The following is a 22468-nucleotide window of genomic DNA, read 5'->3' as shown; positions in this document are numbered from 1 at the left end:
TCCTTACATCTTTTCTAATGGATATGTATACTGAGCCCAAGGAATGTACCAACCAACCTGAGACTCACATATTTTCAGTGTCTGCCAGCCTTGGCCTCCCTCAGCCCTTCTCCCGTATCCTAGGGCCAGGGTGTGGCTGACCAGTGATTTAGGTAGAGACACTTTGCTCAGGTAAGGAGGCTCACTTGGGCCAGTTTACCACGTGAAGAGTCTTGAAAGGAACCTGAGAATTCCAATTAGGCGCTAACTAATGAGCTGGAAACTTTAGGGAAATCACTGTGGGCAATGAGGGGAGAGTGATCATCTTGGTTTTAATTAGCACAGGAAAAAGTTGTGGTCCAGCTGCCAGTCTGGAGAAGTGTCCAGGGGGAGGAAGTTTCTGTGTGCATCGAAAAGGGGACTGGAGGTAGGGTGGGGGACAGGAGCTGCTGGACAAACCCGGACTCCTTCCCTTTAAAGGGAAGAAGCGGAGAAACCAGAAACATAGAAAGGCACGCCTGAATGCAGAATACTCATCATCCAGTCGCTCTTCCCACAGGAGTCTAATGAACAAGGAAGCGACCCTTTGTGAAACCCTGTTGTCCACTCAGTTTGCTCCACACCAACAGCCAGGCTGCTCACATGTTGCTTAATAAGAAAACAACAAACAAACAAACAAACAAACAAACAACAAACAACACACCCACCTGCAGCTGTCGGAGGTCACAGACTACCAACAGACTTTCAGATGCCCCTATTCATTAGTAACTCACATTGTGGCATCTAGGAGACTATCAGTCAGCAGGTGTACTGTACTGGCTAGGGTCTCCCTTAGTCTCCGTGCCTGAGGATCTAGGGGCAATAAGCCCTCTGAATCGAGTTGACAGCCAGCCACTCCTCCCCTCTCCATTAGGGGCTCCTTTGGGAAAACCGGCCTACCCCAGGCACCTGGTGGCTTCCTCTTCTGGCACCCCGCTGAGCCTAGGGGCGCACAACACCTGCTAAGTACTACTTCTGGGCTGGGGGCGCTATACTCTGAATCCTAAAAGGTGTGGGGGGGGGGCGTATGCCCGACCACTACCAAATGACCTGAGGCCCCTACTCAGCCCCAAGCCCTGGCGAGTCAGCCCGGTAAGCCTCCTCCCCTCCCGCTTCGGGCTGCTTGAGCCCGCGCCCGCTCCAGTTGCTGCAGCTGCCACTGCTGGCGGCTGCGGGGAACGCGGGGCGCGCGCCGAAGAGGCTCGGGCCGCGAGAACGGGGACGAGGAGGAGCCCGAGGAGGCAAGGAGGAAGAAGCGAGCGGAGGCCGAGGAAGCTCAGGGTCGCAGAGACCCGGCCCGAAGGGGTCCCGCAGAGGATCGGCTAGCTGGTCGCCGAGGCAGGGCAGACAGTCGCAACCAACCTGCCGCGGCCCGGCGAGCACAGGAGGCAGCGATCGAGGAGCCGAGTGCAGCCCGGGGGAGGAAGGGTAGCGCGGGCACGCCCGGGCAGGAGGGCGCGGATTCTCCGATCCTAACGAGCTGTCGCCTCATCACCCGAGAGAGCTGCGCGGGAACGGGCGGGGGACCCCGGGCCGGGGCGCAGCGCACACGCGTGGCGCACGCCAGGCGGGCCGGGCGGCGGCGAGGGCACGCGGGATCGCGCTCACGGAGCTTCGGGCCGCACAGACCCCGGGCGCGGACGGCCCGCGGCGCCCCCTGGGCTCTTGGTGCTCCGCGCAGCCCCGGGGGCGATCGGGGCCCGGGTCCGGGAGTGGGAGCCACCCGCGCTCATCCCCTCCCCCCCGGGCCGGCCGGCAGCCCGGGGGAGGGCGGGCGGCGGCGCTTGGCTGTATATATCTCCGCACACCCCGCCAGGTCGCGCACAGCGCCCCGAGCCCAGGCGCCTCCCCGCCCCCCTCCCGGCGCTCCGCGGCGGCGGCGGCGGCAGCGGCAGCAGTAGCAGCAACATGGCTGTTGATGGGTGTTCGGGGTGGCGCTGGCGGCGGGAGGAGCTCCCTCGAGCCCCTGCGCCTGCCGCCCGTTGCTAGCTATGGCAAACGGTGGCGGCGGCGGCGGCGGCAGCAGCGGCGGCGGCGGCGGCGGCGGCGGAGGCAGCGGTCTTAGAATGAGCAGCAATATCCACGCGAACCATCTCAGCCTAGACGCGTCCTCCTCCTCCTCCTCTTCCTCCTCCTCTTCTTCTTCTTCCTCCTCCTCTTCCTCCTCGTCCTCGGTCCACGAGCCCAAGATGGATGCGCTCATCATCCCGGTGACCATGGAGGTGCCGTGCGACAGCCGGGGCCAACGCATGTGGTGGGCTTTCTTGGCCTCCTCCATGGTGACTTTCTTCGGGGGCCTCTTCATCATCTTGCTCTGGCGGACGCTCAAGTACCTGTGGACCGTTTGCTGCCACTGCGGGGGCAAGACGAAGGTAACGCGCGCCCCGGGCGCCCGCCCCTGCGCCATCCCAGCTTTTTCTCGGCATCCCCTGCAGCCCACCTCTTAGCTCCGCACCTTGTCTTGCCTCCTGCCGTCCCTGCCAGCCTTGTCTCCGCTCCCTGCCCTTCTCTCCCCTCTCCCTGCGTCCTCGGATTGGGACAGCGGTCTGTGCGCCAGGGGTGAGGAGTTGACCCCAGCTGGTGCGCTCCGGGATGCAGACCCCCGCTTTAGTTCTCTGTTTATTGTACGGTTATTGGTGGCTACGGCCGGGTGGGGGGGACATGTGTCTCTCCGGTACGTTGTTGCAGAGTGAGGAGAAGGAACCTTGCGGGGACACAGAAAGCTGAAAGACCCTGGGTGCGTGCTGGGCACCACTCACTGGCTACGGCCAGGCTCCTCACGGTGGGCAAGTTGGGACAGATCAACTCATACTTTTTTGTTAGGGAAATCAGTTCGTGGGGTCCCAAAGAAGGGAACTGTCCTTTGAGCAAGGGAGAAAAATCTTTTGCATTTGGGAATTCTTGGGGAGGAACATGGCTGGAGAAAGTGGGGGGCCCGGAGATGAACAAAAAGTTGGGAGGACCCATCCTAGAATGGGGTCAATCTGTGGAGAGTCACTTTCTAAACGTGGCATGGTTGCAAGTCTGATGTCACCGCCCACTCGATCCCTTACATTTTCTTTGTGGAACATTTGTCCCTACCCCAAGTACTCTTGCCACCTCTACACTCCCCTCCCAGGCCACCCACTTTGGATCCCAGCAAATTCAGCCAGAAGCTCTAATCTGTAGCACCAGGGCTGCACGCCTCAGAGTCCAAGGGACCTCGGCTCCTCGCAGCCCCCTTTTGGCACTTGATGTGGCTAGGAGTCGCCTTAAGCTATTCCTGGCAGAGTCGCCCACAGTGCTAGGGCTCACTCACATCTCAGATGTATGGTTGCTAGGCTCACTCCTGCGCTGTGGCCACATCCCTAGAGGGGTCCCTGCCCACCACCTCACACTGGCTGGGGGTGGCGGACCAGGGGCGGCCAATGTTTGAGAGAGAACTACAGAGTGAATGGAAGAAAGAACTGGGAAGAAAGAGGCAGTCGAACTGGGTGCCTTCTTTTAGAGAAATTCTCATCCAAGAGGACTGCATAGCAGAGGATATCTCTAGGGGGCTTGTGCAAGACACTCATCTTGGTTCCCAAATGTTCACACCTGCTCTAGTAAAGTTAATCCTGGGACCCTCCTGAGACGTCACAGGGCTCAGCAACTTGTAGCCACGTGCAGCTGCTAAGGAGAAGAGTTAGGCTAAGGGGGGGAAGGCTGACTACGAAACCCAAGGGCAACTGAAGCACTCTGTGTCATTAATTATACATCACCGTAGGTGCTGGGCTCAGCTGTGTTTTGTGGCAGCACATTTGTGTTTTGGAAAATACTGGTGTGTTGGAATAAGGGAGGAAAAAGAAACCCCACCCCCCTTCCTTCTTTGCTTCCTCTTGGCATTGCTCTGAAAGCCTCCAATGGTGAGAGGCCAGCTTTGTTCGGAGTCACCTTCTTGACGATGGAGGTTCCCCCTTCCTTTTCAAGGAGAAAGATCACTGGCCTTCCAGAGAAGCCCTCAGATTAAGCAAGGTTCCTACAGCCAGACCCAGAGATGTTTTCTGCCTGATCAGACTTCACCATAGCCTGGTCATAGCATCCCATTCAGCATTCTTTCTCCTGCATCTTCAGCTTGTCCTGGGAGTGTCTCCCTCCCATACCGAGACTGGGTGACTATCTTTAGTTGCATGCATCTCAATTATTCTCTATATAAAAGTAACTGGGGTTGGCTTTAAAAAAAAAAACCAAACCTACCTTCTGTTTTCAGACAGTGAGAATATTTGATCATAATGAAAGCTTTTTGTCTTTCTGAGGTTTTAAGTGGCGTGCCTAGCATCCTTTTACTCTAGGGGGTACCCTGTGCCAGTATAGTGATCGTCACGAAATGTTTTTAAAGAATTTACACAAAGGATCTCTCTTCTAAATAATGATCAGAGTAGCTTTTTGCCAGTTTTCTCAGAAAATAGGTTTTGTGTAACAGTAACTTAAAAAAACAATCCATACCTATCCGTCTACGTATTTTTTTTAGCTTCAACACCAGTGGAGTGCACACAACTGAGAGTTTCAATACAGAATCATCCTGGAGGGAAAGATGATTGTGGCTGGTCGGAAAGACTGAAAGCCAAAACAGTCAGGATAGCATCAAGCTATTTTTGGTGCTATGATTTAGAATCATGCCTAGTTTTCTTAATACCTGCCTCTTGGTTAGTTCAATTAAATTGTGTGTATACTCAACTCCCTTTACCTAATGATGGTGAGGATTTTTAGGAGTTTCCCCTTCTACCTTCTGGCCTCTGCATTTGTTTTGCAGTTACTCCTTTCCTTTTTGCTTTCCAAGTATTCTGTAGTTTTGTCAAGACTCAGAACAGAATAAAGAGTTCAGCTTGAGTTTAGAACACGTGTAACTGCAATCCTCTGCCACCTTCCCACAGAAATGTCTACCCACCCTCAAGCCTCTTTGCCCACCCTGGCCCTTATCCAGGTCTACTGTGGCTTACTAGGAGCTGGAGTTCCGGGGGAAGGTGTCTTCCCAGCATCTGAAATTCCTGGGGAGACATGTTTCAGCAGGAGCCTGGAATCCTAGACATCTGTTCTCCAGGTCTGCATCATAGATTTTTTTGGTCAAAGGAACCCAAGACTGTAGACATATACCTTGTGGGTCTCTGTTCATTTGTGTCTTTGGTCTCCAAATAATACATAGCTAATGACTTCATTGTTATTATTATTTAAAGGATTGTAAACTTTTGGGGAGAAGTAGGGGAGTAACGAAGAATATGTATGCTAGCTCTGGTGGCGTGTGCCTATAATTTCAGTACTCCAGGACAGTGGCAGGAGGATCGTTAGTTCTAAGTCAGCTTGCACTAGGAAGCCACAGCCTGTCTCAGATAGTAGGAGAGTGAAACGAACAACAGGCGCACACAGATCTCACCACCCTACCTCTCCCTGACTGGAGCACCGTTCTTTGCTGAGGTTTTTCAAACTGCTGCTTCTCTCTACTACCCTGGATTACGTCAGTGTGTGCTGGTCATTTGGCCATGGAATTTTGGGGCTCAGTCTGGTCCTAGATTGTAGCGAGCTGGGAAACTTGTCCAGGCAGTCTCCAAGCCATTTAACCTCTCAGGTCCCTGGGAAATCTGAGGATTGGACCCGGCAAGTCCCAGTCCCCTCCCTGCCTTGAGCTCACACACAGGAGAATGGAAGGACGGAGGGGTTTGGGGATCTTAAGCTCAGCTTTACGGTGGTTCCCGCTCCTTGGACACCTATGAGTCTTCCCTCCTCTCCCCTTGTTTTATTTATCCGCTAGCGTGTGGTCTACTTCTCTTTAAGTGTTTGGGGACATAGGCCACTTGTGGATGGGCCTTTGCTTTGCTGCAGGACCTGCATGTGGCAAGGCGTAGACAAACTGATAATCTCAGTCAGGGCTATCATCCCTATAGAACCTTGGTCTTGGTGGAGGATGGTCTGCATGTTGTGAATTATTGAGGTGTTGTCTCCATGGCTATGTCTGAGAAAACAACACATTTTCTCTGACAAGCTCGTGACTAATATAAATATCAGATCCCATTATGACTTGGTAATTACCCAGGGTCTGGTCTGGTGCATTCAATCAGGACTGCGGCATCAGCACCCTGGAACTCTAGATTCCACACTGGCCTCAGTGCCTGGCTTCCTCTTGTCCTGGCAATTGCCAGCATCGATGACCTCCATGTACTCTTTGGTGGTCAAATCGCTTAGGGCGGCCCTGGAGATACTGTCAGCCCCCAGTCCTGGGGGATCGGACCTGGTCTTGTCCAGACAGCTTGTTCTCATTGGTTATAAAAAATTTTAATTTTGTTTTAGTGTATGTACCTGAGTATATGGAAATGCATCAGGTGCATGTAGGAGCCTGTGGAGGTCAGAAGAGGGGTTGGATTCCCTGGACCTGGAGATTCAGATGTCTGTGAGCCACCACGTAAGTGCTGAAAGCCAAACCTGGGTCTTTTACAAGATGAGTAGGTGCTTCTGACTGCTGAGCCACCTCTCCAGAGCCGCCACTGTATTGCTTATTTTTATTTTATTTTGATATATATTTTAGAACCTACAAATAGACCGAGAACAAAGGCTGTTACCACTCAGGAGGGTGTCTTTGGCTGACAGTGAACCTTATTTCCTCATCTGCCAGAGGAGTCCACGGACACTCACTTTGCAGAATTCCTAGAAGAAGCATCAATACCAAGGGCGTCTAGTGCCCAACAAACACGTGGCACTAGCAGGCCTCTTGGAAGTGAGAGTCACCACAGTTCTACCAAGTCTGAAGCTTGTTTTCACTGATCCGTTAAACAGAAGCTGCAGAAGGGCACGGTCTAGAACAGATAGAATTTAGGAACCAGAGAAGCCTCCAGACCTGATGACGAGAGCCCAGTAACCTGTCCAAAGTCACACTGAGAGTGGGTTTCCTGGCTTTGGATTGCTGTGAGCTAGGGTGATTGGGATCTGGTAGGTGAAGAAAGACCTAGATGCCCTGGCAATATGGTTGATGTGTTGTTGAGGATGAAGGCATGGGTCAGCCCTTGATGGTGTTGGTGTCTCAGAGAACAGGGCTGGCAGAAGGAAAACACTGTAACAGGCACCTGCAGATGTAGCTGTTCAACACGTCCTTGACGAGGGTACAATACACCCCTGGTAGCCCAGGCAGGTCAAAGCTCCCAGAACTACCCTCCCCGCCTCGCAGTATCCTAACCACGGTGCTGTGCAGCCAGACCAGCTTTTCCTTGGCAGTCTCGACAGCAGGATTTCCCAAAGGATGTTCTGGCCCTTGCCCTTGAAGTTACCTTGGGAGAAATGGGTAGTGAGGGCCCTGGCTGAGCCTCTTCTGGGAGGATCTCATCGTAGGCTTGCAGAAGTCTGGCTGGTAGGGAGCTTGCTTTAAGCATCTGTCTACCCCCCCACGCCCCCATCCCCCATCCCCCACCCATACTCCTTGTAGTAGCCAAGAGTCAGCCTGTGACCTTGGCAAGGACTTCAGTGGAGGTGCCTCAGTTTCCTTCCTGTCAGACTGAGACATGATTCCTCCCCTAACTTGAATGCAGTATTCAGGGAAGACATGGGGTTCATGCTTTCCTTGTAAGCCTGGGCCTGCTGCTTCTTCTAGAGGAAAGGCAGAGGCGCTCTGCTGTTTGGCCTGAGAGAGAAGGGAGGTCAAGCCTTTGCCCTCCTTCCCTTGGCCTCTCCTCTTTGCCACAGAACGAGCTTCTGTGTCTTTGGGCTGGGCTGTTCCATAGGTGCATAGTCGTAGGCAGTAAGCGCTTGCCCTAGGCCTCACTTCCACCACCCCCTTCTCTCTCTGCCTCTCTTTGAAGCAGTTGAGATGGCATTGGATTATAATGCCAGGCCTCTTTCCCGAAGTGGGTAGCAGGGGTGCCCAGGCGCTCAGTGGCAACGGCTGTGCTAATCTGTGAATCACAGCAGCCAACACTACCTTCTCAGGACTTGCGAGCTGAGGAGCCTCTAGAGAGACTCCTTTTTGGTTCGTGGGAAAGGGTTGTGTTTGTGCAGTGACACCACAGCCCTGGGGCATCATGGAGAACTCAGAGACTTAGGAAGAAATTTTTCAGGGTCAGGTAAGGCCAGTTTCCCGCAGAACCTCTGAAATTCCATTGCTGTACACAGCAGGAGTAGGCCAACAGTGCCTCCTCCTTCCAGATGTCCCGAGTTGGTGTGTTCCTGGCTTTGGGCTCAGTGAGAAGAAAATTCAGGGTCCCACCCTCATATGCCTAGCTTTGTGAGAAGAAGGTCTGAGGAATGTCAGTTGGGCTCAGGTTTCTGTCTGCAAGGGCTGAAGGAGGAATCTCTAACTTTCATGTACACACGGATTACCTGGAGGGCTGGGGAAAGGGTCTGACAGAAGGCCCAGGGAGCAGCCTGAGGGGTTTTGTTTCCGCAGGAGGCAGGCATTGCTGGTGCTATGCAGAGCTTGATGAGAATGAACAGCTAGGGCAGGTCGTCTCTCAAAATGGCTTATCATGGAGCATGCGCATTCCTAGCTCTCCTATGGCATGAAGGGGCCAGAATGGGCAAGACGAGGACGGTTTGCTAACATCAGGCAGCCAGGGTGAGAGGGTTAGAGGAGGTGTTTTGGGGTGGAGGGTGGGCCTGCTGCCGGGGTTGGATGTTCAGTATTAAGCTGTCTCTTTGGGTGTCCTCTCCCAAAGAGCTTTGGAGCTGGCTTTGTGGTAGCCAGGGTGGCTTTCTGTAGTTTACAGGGAGTGGCATGCCAATGTGTGGGTTCTTCTTGCCAGTTTGGTCACACTGTGAGGGGTGTGGCTTCCCAAAGTCCAGGGTAGCAAGTTAGCCAAACCACCATCTTGCAAAATTAAAGGCTACATCCAGTGCCACATGGTGTGGGGTGGTCCAGGGGCTCAGCTGGGAGCTACTCCTACTGGAAGGGGTCAAGTCAGGGCATTTTCCACAGGGACACAGGGTGGACTTTACCAAATGGGAGGCAGCCTCCACCTTAAAGGTATCTTCGAGGGGAAAGAGTGCCATCATCCTTTGTACTTCAAGGATTCTAGCAGACAACAGTGAAAGTAGTGTCCCCTCCCCGCCATACCCCCCTCACTACTAGAAGGGATTTCACAGCTCCAACTGTCCCGGACTTTCCTTGAGATGTTCTCTTTAGGCTGTTCCACTATCAAAGGAGGGGAACTTAGAAGGAGCGTTCCTCAAGTCTCTGGCAGCCACATGAAGAATGGCCCTGTACCTGCCCCTGGCCCTGGAGGCCCACAGGACTTCTGGTTAATGTTAGCACCGCTGGTTTTGCCTTTATCAGAGCATACGTACTGTGCCAGAAACTGAGCCAGGTGCCGAGGGGGCGGGGCAGGGAATAATGAAGACCGGTTCTGGTTCTCACCTCTTGTCCATTTGGACGCAGAACCATCAGACTGAGCTGAGGCAAAACCAGGTCCCTTCTTGTGGGGTGTGTAAGGCTGTGAGTGACCCTGAGCGGTCTTCAGATTCCTTGAGGGCAGGAATTGAGTTATCTAAAAAAAAATCACAAGGCACTTAGGGTGGTGGGGATAATGGTAGGTGCAGAATCATGTCTCTGCTTGTGTGTGTGTGTGTGTCCAGAGCACAATCTTGAGTCATTAAAAATGATATTTGTTGTTGTGTGTGTGCGCTGTGGCACACACGTGGAGGACAATCAATATTCAGGAGTCTGTCTGCCTTTATGTGGGTCCCAGGGACTACACCCGGGGGTCAGGTTTGCTCAGCCACCACCTCTAAATGAGCCAACTCATCAGCTTCGCCTTGTTTTGATTGAGACACTTTCTCTCTAAGGTCTGAATTCACCAAGTAGTCTATGCGAGGGGGCCAGTATGTCCCCAATGAGCCCGACTCACCCTCTCAGCAGCAGGAGTCCAGGCGCACACATAAGCCTAGCTCTGTAGGTTGGTCCTAGGGATCTGAACTCAGGTCCTCATGTCTGCATGGCAAACAACTTACTGACTGACTGAGCCATCTCTCCAGCCCCATCTTTTGATATTTTGATGCCAATTGTCAGAGAAGCGCTGAGGGGGCGGGGAGGAGACAGAGAGGGGGGGAGGGGAGAGAGAGAAGGGGGAGGGGGAGGGGGATGGGGGGGAGAGAGAGAGAGAGACATGCAGGCTTGATATTTGATGATAAGCTTTGGTGATGAAATTATAGATTACTTGAGTCATCCCAGGTTTTAATTATTCACACCACCCCAGTGTCTTGACCAGTAGGTGAAGAAGGCTTGGTTCGCTTGGGCAACTGTATGTGAGGTGGGGATGAGTTGGGCAAGGGGCAAAAGGAGAGCTTCAAAAGAATTCTTTCATTCAGATGGAATTTGCATTGTGTTTGGCATTATTTGGTAATTGTCTTTGGGACATTATGTCTAATTGCCAATTTGGAAATGTAATTGGCACTCTAGGGCCAGAATGGATATACTTAACGTCCTCAAGCCGAGCCTGGGACCCATCTTCCTGTACAGTCTCATTACCTGTGTGACTGATGCTTCTGTACGTGGCCAGTACTGAAATTATTTAAAACATCTTATTTACTTTCCTTCTTTTCTTTTTTGCCTTTGTTTTTGAAGTACCGAACATAGAACCTAGGGCCTGGAGCATGCTGGGAGAGTACTCTACTATTTGAGCTATGCCCTTAACTGTTTTTCCATTTTAATTTGTGAGTGTGTGTGTGTGTGTATGTGTGTGTGTGTGGTCTTTTCTGAGACTGAGTCTCACTACTATGTAGCCCAGGTTGGCCACAAATTCATGCTCTTCCCACCTCTGCTTCCTGAGTGCTGGCACCACAGGTGTTGCCAGCAACCCTGACGCCCCTGTATTTAGCCCATGCTGTTTCATTTCTTACTTGTTTTTCTTAAGAGCCCAGCCCCAGGGACTTTCCACCTTAAAATGATCACCAGTGTTCCCCTCTTCTTCTCTGCCTTCCATCTGGTTGCGTTCCCCCTCGCTTTCTTTTTCCACAGTGCTCATCCCGGGACACTTCTGTGGAACCTGGTGTCATTTAGTGTTGGTCTTTAAAGATACACACTAGAGCACGATGCTACCATTCAGGCAGAGAGAGTTACAGGAAGGGCCACATGAGCCCTCTATGGCCAGAGTTTAATTTGAAAAGCCAAAGATTGTTTTTTAATGAAAAATTAAATTGTAAAGTTGGGTGTGGTGGTGTAGACCTGTAATTTCAGCACTTGGGAGGCTGAGACAGGAGGATCATTCTTTCTAGGTGGCTCTACAGTGAGACCTTGTAGTGGGAGAGAGGGAGCAAGATTGTGACTTGAAATAAAATCTCTCCCATACGTGATGATATCTGGAGCCATAATTTATATTTTAATATTACTATTTTAAATATTTATCATTATTATTTTTATTTATGTATTCTCACATGTGTCTGTGTGGATATATTCTACCTACAGAGTCCAGAAGAGGGTGTCTGATACTCTGGAGCTGAAGTTACAGGTAGTTGTGAGCTGCCTAATAATAGTAATAAAACTCAGGTCCTCTCAAAGAGCAGAGAGCAGCCTTAACCACTGAGCCACCTCTCAGCCAACCACAATGTCTGCATAATTTTATGAGATATTCTTTTCAGAATTGTAGAGAGCCATTCAGGCATGATGGCTCTGCCTTTGACATACATAGATTACAAGTGGAGAGTCTGAATATTGGTCAGTTCCCTTGCCATATCTTGTTTTTGCTCTCCTGTCCTCCTGAGAGCAGGAAATGCTCTCTCCTTGTTTGGGAGTGAACTTGGGTATGGGAGGACTGGTGTGGATGGTGGCTTGTAAACTAGGGGTTTGGTGGGCAACAAACAGGGACTTTAAGCAAGTGCAACCACAGCTCATGGTGGGTCGGGGTTTGGAGGTCTCCCCAAGTGCTGGTGCTTGTCTGCTTCCTCAGCAAAGTGGGCAAGTGCCCATGATCTCCTGAGGCCACCACTGCCCACCTTAGAATGGACCTGGCAAGAGCTTTCCCATTTCTCTTTGCTTGTGATCCATGACTGGGATACCCAGAACAAGTCCAGACAGAGTAGTAGATTTCCGACCCTGAGTGCATGCCGGGATGGCAGAGACAGGTGATATATGGATATCGCCTACTCTGTGGTGATGTCAAATAACCTGACCTGGGATGCTTCTGTGCAGGCATCTTGTCCTCTCTGGTCATTTTTTGGGTTCCCCTTCTCCTGAGACAGTGAGGTTCCTTGTCTTCTAGTCCTTGACATTGGAAGCCTTTAGTCTCCAGTCTGCCTGATAGCTGTGATTGTGGAGATCAGTTTAGTCTGGCTGCAAGAGTTTGTGTGTGTGTGTGTGTGTGTGTGTGTGTGTGTGTGTGTGTGTGTGTAAGGAGAAATGGGATTATGAGAGGGAGGAAAAGGTCTGAGGGGAGAAAAAGGGTGTAACAAGAGAGGGCTATATAGGTGTATGTGCCATAAAAGCCAAGGGCAAAACTATTTAGAGGGAGGAGGCGGGGACCAGCAAGGGTGAAGAGGAGGATGCCGAGGGAGGACAAACAGGAAGTGGAGCACAGTGGAATATTTGTGTGAAAACAGTGTCACATGGAACCTATTTCTTGGCATGCTAACTAAAAATTCAGTTTAAGGAAGAGCTAGAAAAAGAGAAAACAGACAGACACCCCCAGGAGCATACAGGAGCCAGTAGGTTGTGCAGGATAGAGAGCCAGTCACACCAGCAGCAATGATACTTCTCTGGGAGCTAGCTGGAGGCTGGATCTGTGTGAGACTGGCCGAATTTGTTTCCAGCTCACTCTTCTTGGTCCTATTTGAGTATATTAGGTCGCCTCACCTCCAAGGAGTGGAGCGGAACAGTGGGAAACCGCTGGGCACCAGGATTTTGTCTCTGCAGCAGTGCAGGTTTCCAGGACACTTTGTTCAATTAACTGGGTCCTGTGAGGATCGCCCTTGGCCAGTGGCAGCTCCCCTTTGTCTTCTCTCTGTGCACTTCCTTCTCAGAGTCCACAGGAGCTTGGTGCCTGTGAACCACCGGCACCACAGCAGAACAGGTGATGAATTTTTAAGGGGGCAGGAATGATGTCTCTAACCACACCCACAGGAAAATGCAACAGTTCTCGTAGCTCTTAAAAAGAAGAAATCCGTTTCTTATATTCATTTACAACCTATTTTCCTCATAAGATTTATTTTTTGATTTCAGTGTTTTACATCTTTACTTAATCCTTAGTACTACATGTTCTCTGTACAATGTAGAACATTGTAGAAATGAGGGTGTAGGCCAGACAGAAGCATTTTTTTTAAAGATACTTCACACCTGCTAGGATTAGTATTGTTAAAAAATATCCAGAAAGTTCACAAGTGTTGGAGAGGTAGTAGAGAAATTAGAACCTTGGAAATTAGAAGGGAAGGTTTTCACAAAATTAAAAATTAGCTATCATGGTTCAGCGTTTACATTTTTGGTCTATGTCCCATACCTTATGAACAAGGACCTGAATGATCTCTGTGTGCTCACACTGAGATCTGTGGTACTCATAATAGCCCCAAAAGGCAACCAAGGTGAAGGGAGAAGCCAAGTGTAGCGCGGGCGGGCACACGAGGGCTGTTGTCCGGCTGTATGAGGCAAGGACCTTGAGTATAGACCTCCATTGCATTGAGCTCGGTGATGTAACCTAGACATGAAAGACTGGACTCTGCTCTGGCGAGGCACCTAGGATAGCCGAACTCACGGAAACTGGTGGTTCCTCGGGGTAGGACGATCGCTCATATAATAGACTCAGAGTTTCAGCCTTGCAGATGATAGCGTTCAGAAGAGACTTACACACCAATGTGAATATATTTGTTACTACTGAGATGCTGATAAACAGTTAAGAAGGTAGACTTTACATTTTTGTTTTATTATTTTATGTGTAGGTGTTTTGTCAGCCTGCATGTTTCTGTGTGTGCCATATCCATGCAGTGCCTGTAGAGGCCAGAAGATGGATCTCACTGGGACTGGAGTTACAGAAGGTTATAAACAGCTACGTGGGTGGTGGGCATTGAACCTGGGTCTTCTGGAAGAGCAGCTAAACCATTTTTCCAGCTCCAAGAAGGCCAAAGGCCATTTTATTTGTTTCTAATACTTTTTAATAATTGTTTTTGTAAATCTAACATTTGGTAGGCTGTGGCAGAGGACCTCGATTTCAAGGCTAACCTGGGTGGAGAGGTAACTTCAAAACAGGGCCCGGGGATGCAACTCAGCACTTGCCTAACATGCAGAGGCCGCCTGGTTTAATCCCCAGCACTGATAAGACACACAGACACAGACACAGACACAGACACAGACACACACACACACACACACACACACACACTCACCACACATGCACACTTTTTTCAACAGGGAAAAAAAGTTTCTCCAAATCGAAACACGTCTCTGGAGTTAACAGTACTGTCTGTGGGTCTGTTTACTTCCCTGCCCCCTTCTGCTGTGACCCATTGATCACAGTTTTCATTTTCTTCCTATGGGCATTCAGGCCCTGGAGAGCTTTCTGGCCTTGTTGGGTTGGGTCCTCACAGCCAGCAGCAGAATGAGCAGTGGCCCTCTTTCTGCCCAGAGTGTGTTTTCCTGAGGTTTGCTCTTTGTATTTTTCTGCAGTTTGGGGCACTCAGCTCAGGGTCTTGTGTCAACCACTGTTCCAGTGAGCGGTAACTCCAGCCCACCTCTGCCCTCAGGTGAGAGTTAAGGGCTCAGAATCTCAGAATTTTGATGTTGACACAAAACATAGGGCAGTTATCATGTCTCCGACAAGGCGTTGTCTGGGTCTTGGTCTTCTTAGATATAAATTGTTCTTGATTTAATGATTTTTAAAGTACAAAGCCACTTAGGTCTATTTCAAAGATAACATTTTTACCTGTTGCGAATTCCATTACTTAAAGCTGCAGATCCAGGGAGTGACTTTTGCTCTACTAAAAATCAAAAAAGTAGACTGTGATTGACGTGTTCCCAAAACTTTAGTGCTGACTTTGATGAGGAGACATGGTTGAGGATTTCAGTGTGAAGCAGTATTACAAAGATGCTCGGTGACTGAGAGCAGGAGCTGCTATCGAAGGGAACTGACTTTGGTCCCAGTCCTCAGGCCCTGCCATTACCTGTCGCTCTGGCTCCGGGGGATCTGAGGCTCTGGCTTCTGTGGGAACATGCACTTAAGTGCATGTGCCCGGTGCTCCCACACCCAGGCACCAACACACAATTAATGTGGTATATTTACACAATGGAATACTACTCAGCAATTAGAAACAATGAATTCACAAAATTTTTAGGCAAATGGCTTGATCTGGAAAATATCATCCTAAGTGAGGTAACCCAATCACAAAAGAATACACAAGGAATGCAATCTCTGATTAGTGGGTATTAATTAGCCCAGAAACCCTGAATACCTAAGGCACAAATTGCATAACAAATGACTCCCATGAAGAAGTATGGAGAGGGTCCTGATCCTGGAAAGGATTGATCTAGCATTGGAGGGGAATATAAGGACAGAGAAAAAGGAGGGAGGTGATTGGAGAATGGATGGAGAGAAGAAGGTTTATGGGACATATGGGGAGGGGGGATCTTGGAAAGGGGAAATCATTTGGAATATAAACAAAGAATATAGAAAATAAAAATATTTAAAAAAGCAGTAAAATATAAATATTAAAAATTTTAATCAGAGGACATTGGAAATACTACTATGCCTGCATTTAGAGAAAAAAAAAAACCCAATCAGATCTGGGGTAGAAGGGAGGTGTGTGGCAGGGACCTGGGAGGAGTGGAGGGGGGTGAAGGCTGGGCTTGGGATGTATTGTGTGAGAGAAAAAGAAATAAAAAGAAATATTCAGAGTTAGTTGTTTGTGACCCTATTATTACCTCTGATGACATAGCTGTGTGACTCCTGAAATTTTGTTTTGACTCTTGGTGTAGGGAAAAGTCAAAGTCATCTTAGATTGTAGTCTATAAATAGGCTGGGATTATAGGCTAGCAGGGTCTGATTGAAAAGAAGGCCACGAGAATCAACTCACTTTGAAGTTTAACCTCAACTCATCTTAAAAGGCAGGCCTGAGCCAGACTGATCATCTCTGCACTGCTCAGTGGAGCCTTCCAGCTGCCGAAGCCTCTGTGGCAGGAACAAGCACAGGGAGGGGTGATCCCCAAAAGTCTGAGTGCTCTCCGAAACAAAGTTCCCTCCAACCATAAACAGCCAGCACAATGGGACTTCCTGGAATTACTCTTTTAGATTATATAATATCCATTTGACGTTACCAGGGCCACGTATTAAGTTTTCACTTGTCACAGATAAATGATGTTAACAGTTTGCAGATTCACAGAGTACGAGGCTGCTCTGGGGCACACCAGTCAGCAGCCCACAGCCCAGAGCAAACAAACAGAAACAAAGAGAAGCAAAACCCCTCACACCTGCACAAGACCCTTCTTGGGAAGGGAGTTTAGCCCTTCTTGGGTATGTGTGTGTGTTTGTGTGATATATGTGCATTGTGTGTATGTATGTGGTATATATGTGGTATTTGTGTTTGTGTTTGTGTTTGTGTGTGTGTGTGTGTGTGTGCACAGGTGATCTTGACTATATATTTCTTACAGAACTAACTAAACATTTTGACAGCAGAGACGGCAACCGCAGAATGGACTGCTTGGTTTATGGGAAGGAGGCAGATATGATAGAGATTTTCTGTTTTCATTTTCCCAGTGACATGACGACGTGAGCACCTCATTTTTTTTAACTGATCCCTTTTTTTAAGTCAGCAGCTGAAATGCTAGCATGCTAATCTCTCCTGAGTTGCATGGAAACTAATAAAACCACGAAGGTTTCTATTTGTGCTCTGCGAACACAGACGGTAATGAAACCAAAGCAGCCATCTCCAGGGGTGATGCTATTTAAATGCCAGGCAGGGCTTGAAAATGATTTTAATGGTGGAAACAGAAACCAGCTAGTGAGATGTTGGTGCTCATTCTCCCCAGTGTCTGTTCACCTGTATCTTCTCAGTCAGAATACTCGCGCGCGCATGCACACGCACACACACACACACACACACAAATACACACACCACAGCAGTACTACCACCACCATACACACACACAGGCAGACAGACAGACAGACAGACACCCCCCCCCCACACACACACACACACATACACGAGAGCATGGTGAAGCAGAAAAATTGGATGGCCCTTACCAGCCAAGTCTTCCTGTTAAGCCACAGAGCTGTAAATCCTGATGTGGAACAGTGTCCACTGCTCTCTCCTTTCTGTGTGCTACCCAAGTCTCTCTCAAACTCCGTTCTTTCCTTCTCTCACATGGGTTCTGGGAATCAAACTCACAGTGTCAGGCTTGGCATCAGATGCTTTATCTGCTGAGCAACCTCACTGACCCCCTCTTTTAAACTCTGAGGCTATTGGCGATGGAGGGAAAGTCATGCAAGTGAAATGGATCTGAGTTCTCTGGCTTACTGAAATGATGTCACAGGACAGGGAGGCTCAGGAAACCCCTCAGTGGGTGTGGTCCCCATGCCCTGGGAGGATCACCCCCTGTTCTCTGGACCTCTTTAGCCTGGACATACATTCTTGTACCTCTCCCTCAATCTCTTTCTAGATAGTTGGGTGTCATGACCTTGTGTATTCCAAAGCCTGTGGGCAGAATATTTGGAAGTGTGAAATGGATTGGTCAGTTGGTAAATCTTTACAAACAAGACTGTCCTTTTCCCAGGGAAGTGGGGATCATGTGAGACCTTTCTTTTCTAGTAATGCCAGTGGTCACATTGCATGATTGCAGGGATCCCCCACACATTGTAGTTATGAGCAGTGGCCCCTGGAGCTCTGCAGTGTCCAACTTGTATACCCACATGCCTGTTTTAGCAAGCAACTAGCTGGGCTGGCACAATAAACTCCCAGAAGAAATAAGAGATGCAGTGTACCACCCTCAACCCTTACTGTCAAAATGATTAGGCAGAACACCAAGAGCTTGAGATCCAGAGGAGGGGGAGGGAATGGAATTGGTCAAGGAGGGAGGGGCCAGAGGAGCCCATTGGAACTGTAGGGTTGGGGCCACCCTCCAAGCCTTGCCCCTCAACAGGCTGTTTTTGTGCTTTCTGATCACCATTCTCACGCCCTGGCACAGCAGGCTTCCCTGGTTTTAAACACAAGTTTTGAGGAGGCCTCATGTATACATGTCAGCCAGGTGTGTCCCTATGGCCCCTGGGCGAGGGATAACAAGACCCCGAGGATTTAAAAGGCTCCTCTGCAGTCATCTCTGCTATTTTCAGCTGCCACCCACAGCCTCTCTGCTGTCCCAGGTGGTTGTCAGCCCAGCATCCTCTGTATGAAGCGGAAGTAGCTATCAGAGGCCAGGGCTTTCTCATCCAAGCAACGACTGTCCCCTTCCCAGCCTGGATAGTCAGGATGGTCCCAGAGGCTGGCGGGCTGTAGCCAAGCTTCTCTGAGTTGGGTGAAAGGGGCAGGTGGAGGCAGAGAAAAGATGGTTGTCATTTACCACCTCTCTTAGGTCCTGAGGTGCTGGGTAATTCTTCACCCAGCAGTGGCTTATCAGTCTGCTGGCTGTGGCTACATAGTGCTGCCGAGCTGAGCTCTGTCGCTGTTGCCGGGAGACCTGGTGATAGCATGGTAGAGCATAGTCCAGCAAGGTCCAGATGCAGTAGAGGGTAGAGGTGGCCTTGCATGGCCTTAGGTGGCCCAAGTCTTCCCCTCCAAGCTCCCATCTTCTTACCCCTTGCAGATTAGTTCCACTTATTAGGAGTGTACCTCCCAGGGGGCCATTCTCCCTCGCTTCAGCGGCCTTTCTTTTCCCCCTTGACCAGAATGGGCATCTGCAGCAGTAGGCATCTCTACTCTCATGTGGCGTGCTCCATGTAGACAGAGCTGCTATGTTTTCTCTTTGGCTCTATGCCTGGCTGGTGGTCCTGAAGGGCACTGGTGTCCCTAGGTGTTGGTAGATGACGTGGCTGTTGGTCTTCACAGCGAGCCACGGGTGCACCTCAGCTCTCTCAGCTCCTCTGATTTATGCGATGGCCTTGTTGCTTCTGAATCAAGGCTGGCTGTGAAGTGCTCTGAACCAATGGAATGGGGCAGAAGAGACTTAATATAACTTTCTGGGCTGAGTAGGAAGACACCTTGGTGTTTCTGTTTGTCTCTTGAGATACTTGCTCTCCAGACATCAGTGGCCCTGTGCAGGGTAACTAACTGACTGCTTTGAAACCACCATGTTTAAGTCCAAGGTCCCAGGAGAGGCCCTGAAGGAAGGGATACATATCAGCAGAAAGGAGACAGGAAAAAGACAGAGGAGGTGCAGTGAGTGGGGATGGGGATGGGGGAGTGGGTAGGGAATGAGTACGTGTCTACTAGATGTGCATCTTGGAATTGCATCCTTTAATTCCCACTCATGCAAAGCACACACAAACTACTCAGCTGATTGCTCCGTGCACTCTTGCTTTCAGAATCAGACCAAGAACAAAATGAAATGATTAGTTTTAAGCCACTACATATGTATCGGGGCAGTTTGTCTGCAACAGCTGACTGGAAGAGGCAGTAGTTGCTAGGGCCTTTCCTTAAGGTTCAGCATTTGTTCTTCCACACAGTGCCCTTTACACTGTGCCATGATACTCCTCTGTGGAGAACTGGCGGCTTACCATAAGAGAAGGCAATATGGCTACTGGACCACTCCGCTGCTTCTACATCAGGGCTCTCTCCATGCCATTCCTTGAGTTGCTTCCTCTTCTTATCCAGTCTGTCACAATTACTGATTCCTCATGGATTACATTATAGTCTCTGGTCTGTGATGTGTGCTGTGCTCATGAAAGCACTGAACTAGCTGCAAATATTAGTCAGGCTAGGTCAGCTGCTGTAACAGACAGCCCCATCAGTCCAGTGATCTAGGGAATCTCTGCTCGCACCCAAAATGCAAAGAGGCCTCATTCTGAGCTCGGGCCTCTTAAATTCAGAACATGTGAACCTGGTGGTCTGTCTTGCAGTCAGACAAATGTGACCTTAAAACCCACTCCAACCCTCTTTGGGGGTGTTGACTAATGTCCACTTCAATCTCCGTGCATAAGCTGAACTCCACAGATACCAGCCCATGGAAGTTTTGAGGAAATTTAGAAAGCATTTAGCATCTCGTAAGTGCTGAACAAATGGCTGTTAGTTTAGGTCAGCCGTTCTCAATCTGTGGGCTGTGGACCCCAGGGGGGTTGCATATCAGATATCCTGCATATCACGTATTTACATCACAGTTCATAACAGTGAAATTATAATTGTGAAGTAGTAATGAAAATAATTTTGTGGCTCGGGGTCACAACATAAGGAACTGTATTAAAGGATCTCCATGTTAGGAAGACTGAGAACCATTGGTTTAGATGGTTCCTCTCCCTCAGTCACCATGGCCTGGATAGCCCAAATGAGGAAGAGGAGGGCCCTTCAGGGGACTTGGCATCTAAAGGGCAGCAGAAAGGTGGGGTCTGTCCTCTGGGTGTTAGGAGCAGAGCCACAGCTTTCCCTCAGCTTCTACCACCTTAGAAAGAGAAAAGGAGGGACTGTAGGGAGAGGAGAGGAAAAGGTTTGGACTACAAAACACCTCCTCACTTTAGGGCAGGGGCCCTAGCTCAGTTCGTAGAATCCTAACACTGCATGCAAGCCTGGGTTTAATATCCAGCACCCTATAAACCAGATGTGGTGGAATATGATTGTAATCCCAGCATTTAGGAAGTGGAGGTGGAATTATCAGGAGTTTGAGGCCAGCCTGGGCTACATGAAACTTTGTCTCAAAAACTTGGCTTTAAATGGGTTCAGAGAACTTCAGTTTGGCTCCACCTGATGATTCTGAAGCTCCCCTGTGGCTTTACACATTGCCTGTGTTTTGTGTCAATCTTGATTTTTTTTTCTTCTCCTGAATGGTCTGTGCAGTGCTGCCACCTTCCATGTTCTCAGGCAGATGGAGACCACAGCCAAGGGAGGAGAGGGGAGGCTTTAGAGGGCAGAGGTGCTTCTCCCATAGGACAGAGCTTTGTTAGGTTCTGGAGTCTGGACACCAGACTAAGAAGGGCCAAGTGGCTCTGTGAGCCTCAGGAGCTGTGTTCCCATGGGATTCTGAGAAGGGAATAGGGCAGAAGGACCCTTGGGCCATCCAGGCAAGGAAGACTCGGGCAGTGCCCTACTTAGAAATCTATCTCTGACTCACAGAGCTGGGTCAGGCACCTGCTGCAAGGTCTGCATAGCACCTGGTATTTGTCCTTAAACTTTGCTTCTTTGTTGGGGATTATGTGTACTGAGACACACAAAGCTTGTTTCCATACACTGAATTCCAGGAAGACTTTCTTTCCCACCTCCAGCTCCGTTTCATGTCAGGTTGGCATTGGCACTGTCTGAATTAAGCAAATATTCTGCACATGGGTCTCTTGTCCCACCTTTGGGCCAGCTTGGGGAGAGGGTCCCAAGAGTGTTACTCACAGTGCCTTCAGGGAAGCCTGCAGTAGACTTGAGGCTGTGTGATAAATGGTCAGGGTGGTCTTCTTCATCTGTGTGGTAAGATGGAAAGAAAACACGGTAGCTGGATTAGTTCTCACTTCCTCTGCCAGGGAGCTGATGGGTCCTTACCAGCCCTCCTTCAACTCCCTCTTTCTGTAGCTGTGGGGGAAGACCACAGAGTTTCATGCAGCATGGGAGATATGCTCAGAAGATGGTGACCACCATCAGTATGTTTCCACATACAAGGTAGCACTTAGTGGAAGTTGACTCGAGGCCACCTCATGCCAAGCACTGTGTAGGCGAGGATGAGGCCGGTCCTTGAGACTCCAGAGCACTTCCTGTGCTTAAGGCCCTGGCTAGATTGTAAGCTCCTAATGGGACCCAGTGTGGACTCCGCACTCTGGGCTATGGGGTGCAGAGCCAGGCAGGATGTGTGCCTTTATTTGTCTCAGTGTTCTCAGCACTGAGCATGTGACATGACACAAATGGGTACTCAGGAGACGCTGAGTGAGTCAGAGAACAGATGCATATTCAGCAGTCGCTTGCAAACAGTCCATGTTAGTTACATTTATCTTTTTGGGCGGCGATCCCCCTTGTTGTCCGAGTAGTCTTGAGCTTTGAGGGTATCGAATTCCTTCTGGAAGCCAGAGTACAGTCTTTTTAAACCACCTTCATCCGACTGCAGGCTTTAAGAAGGCAAGACTCTCTCCTGGGCATTAGCAGGATGTGTGGGTATGTGTGTGTGTATGTATGTGTGTGTGTGTGTGTGTGTGTGTTTGAGAGAGAGAGAGAGAGAGAGAGAGAGAGAGAGAGAGAGAGAGAGAGAGACTGACCCGAAGGTGGAACTACAAAGCTACCTTACCTCTATTTGCTGATAGCTTGGTAGAATATTCTGGAAGTGTCTTGAGCTTGACTTGCCCAGAAGAAAGACTGCTTTATGTGCTTTTTTCAAAGTAAGTGTAGGATAGCTGTTCCCACCAGCAGACAACCTTCAACTGTATTAGGT

The 22468-nt window shown here is 49.8% G+C and overlaps 1 protein-coding gene across 1 annotated transcript in view; it reads left to right on the top strand.

Annotated features, from left to right (window-relative positions):
* The first annotated feature begins 1967 nt into the window (after positions 1-1967).
* The window catches only part of Kcnma1 (potassium calcium-activated channel subfamily M alpha 1), a 692507-nt gene continuing 672006 nt past the window's right edge, over positions 1968-22468 (top strand). The window contains exon 1 of the mRNA XM_052189881.1: positions 1968-2390. Coding sequence (XP_052045841.1) covers positions 2010-2390 — 381 coding nt within the window. The 5' untranslated portion in view covers positions 1968-2009. The remainder of the gene's footprint in view (positions 2391-22468) is intronic.

The sequence above is a fragment of the Apodemus sylvaticus genome, chromosome 8, assembly GCF_947179515.1.
Source record: "Apodemus sylvaticus chromosome 8, mApoSyl1.1, whole genome shotgun sequence".
Classification (NCBI taxonomy): Eukaryota; Metazoa; Chordata; class Mammalia; order Rodentia; family Muridae; genus Apodemus; species Apodemus sylvaticus.
This window is presented reverse-complemented; position numbering and strand designations above follow the sequence as displayed.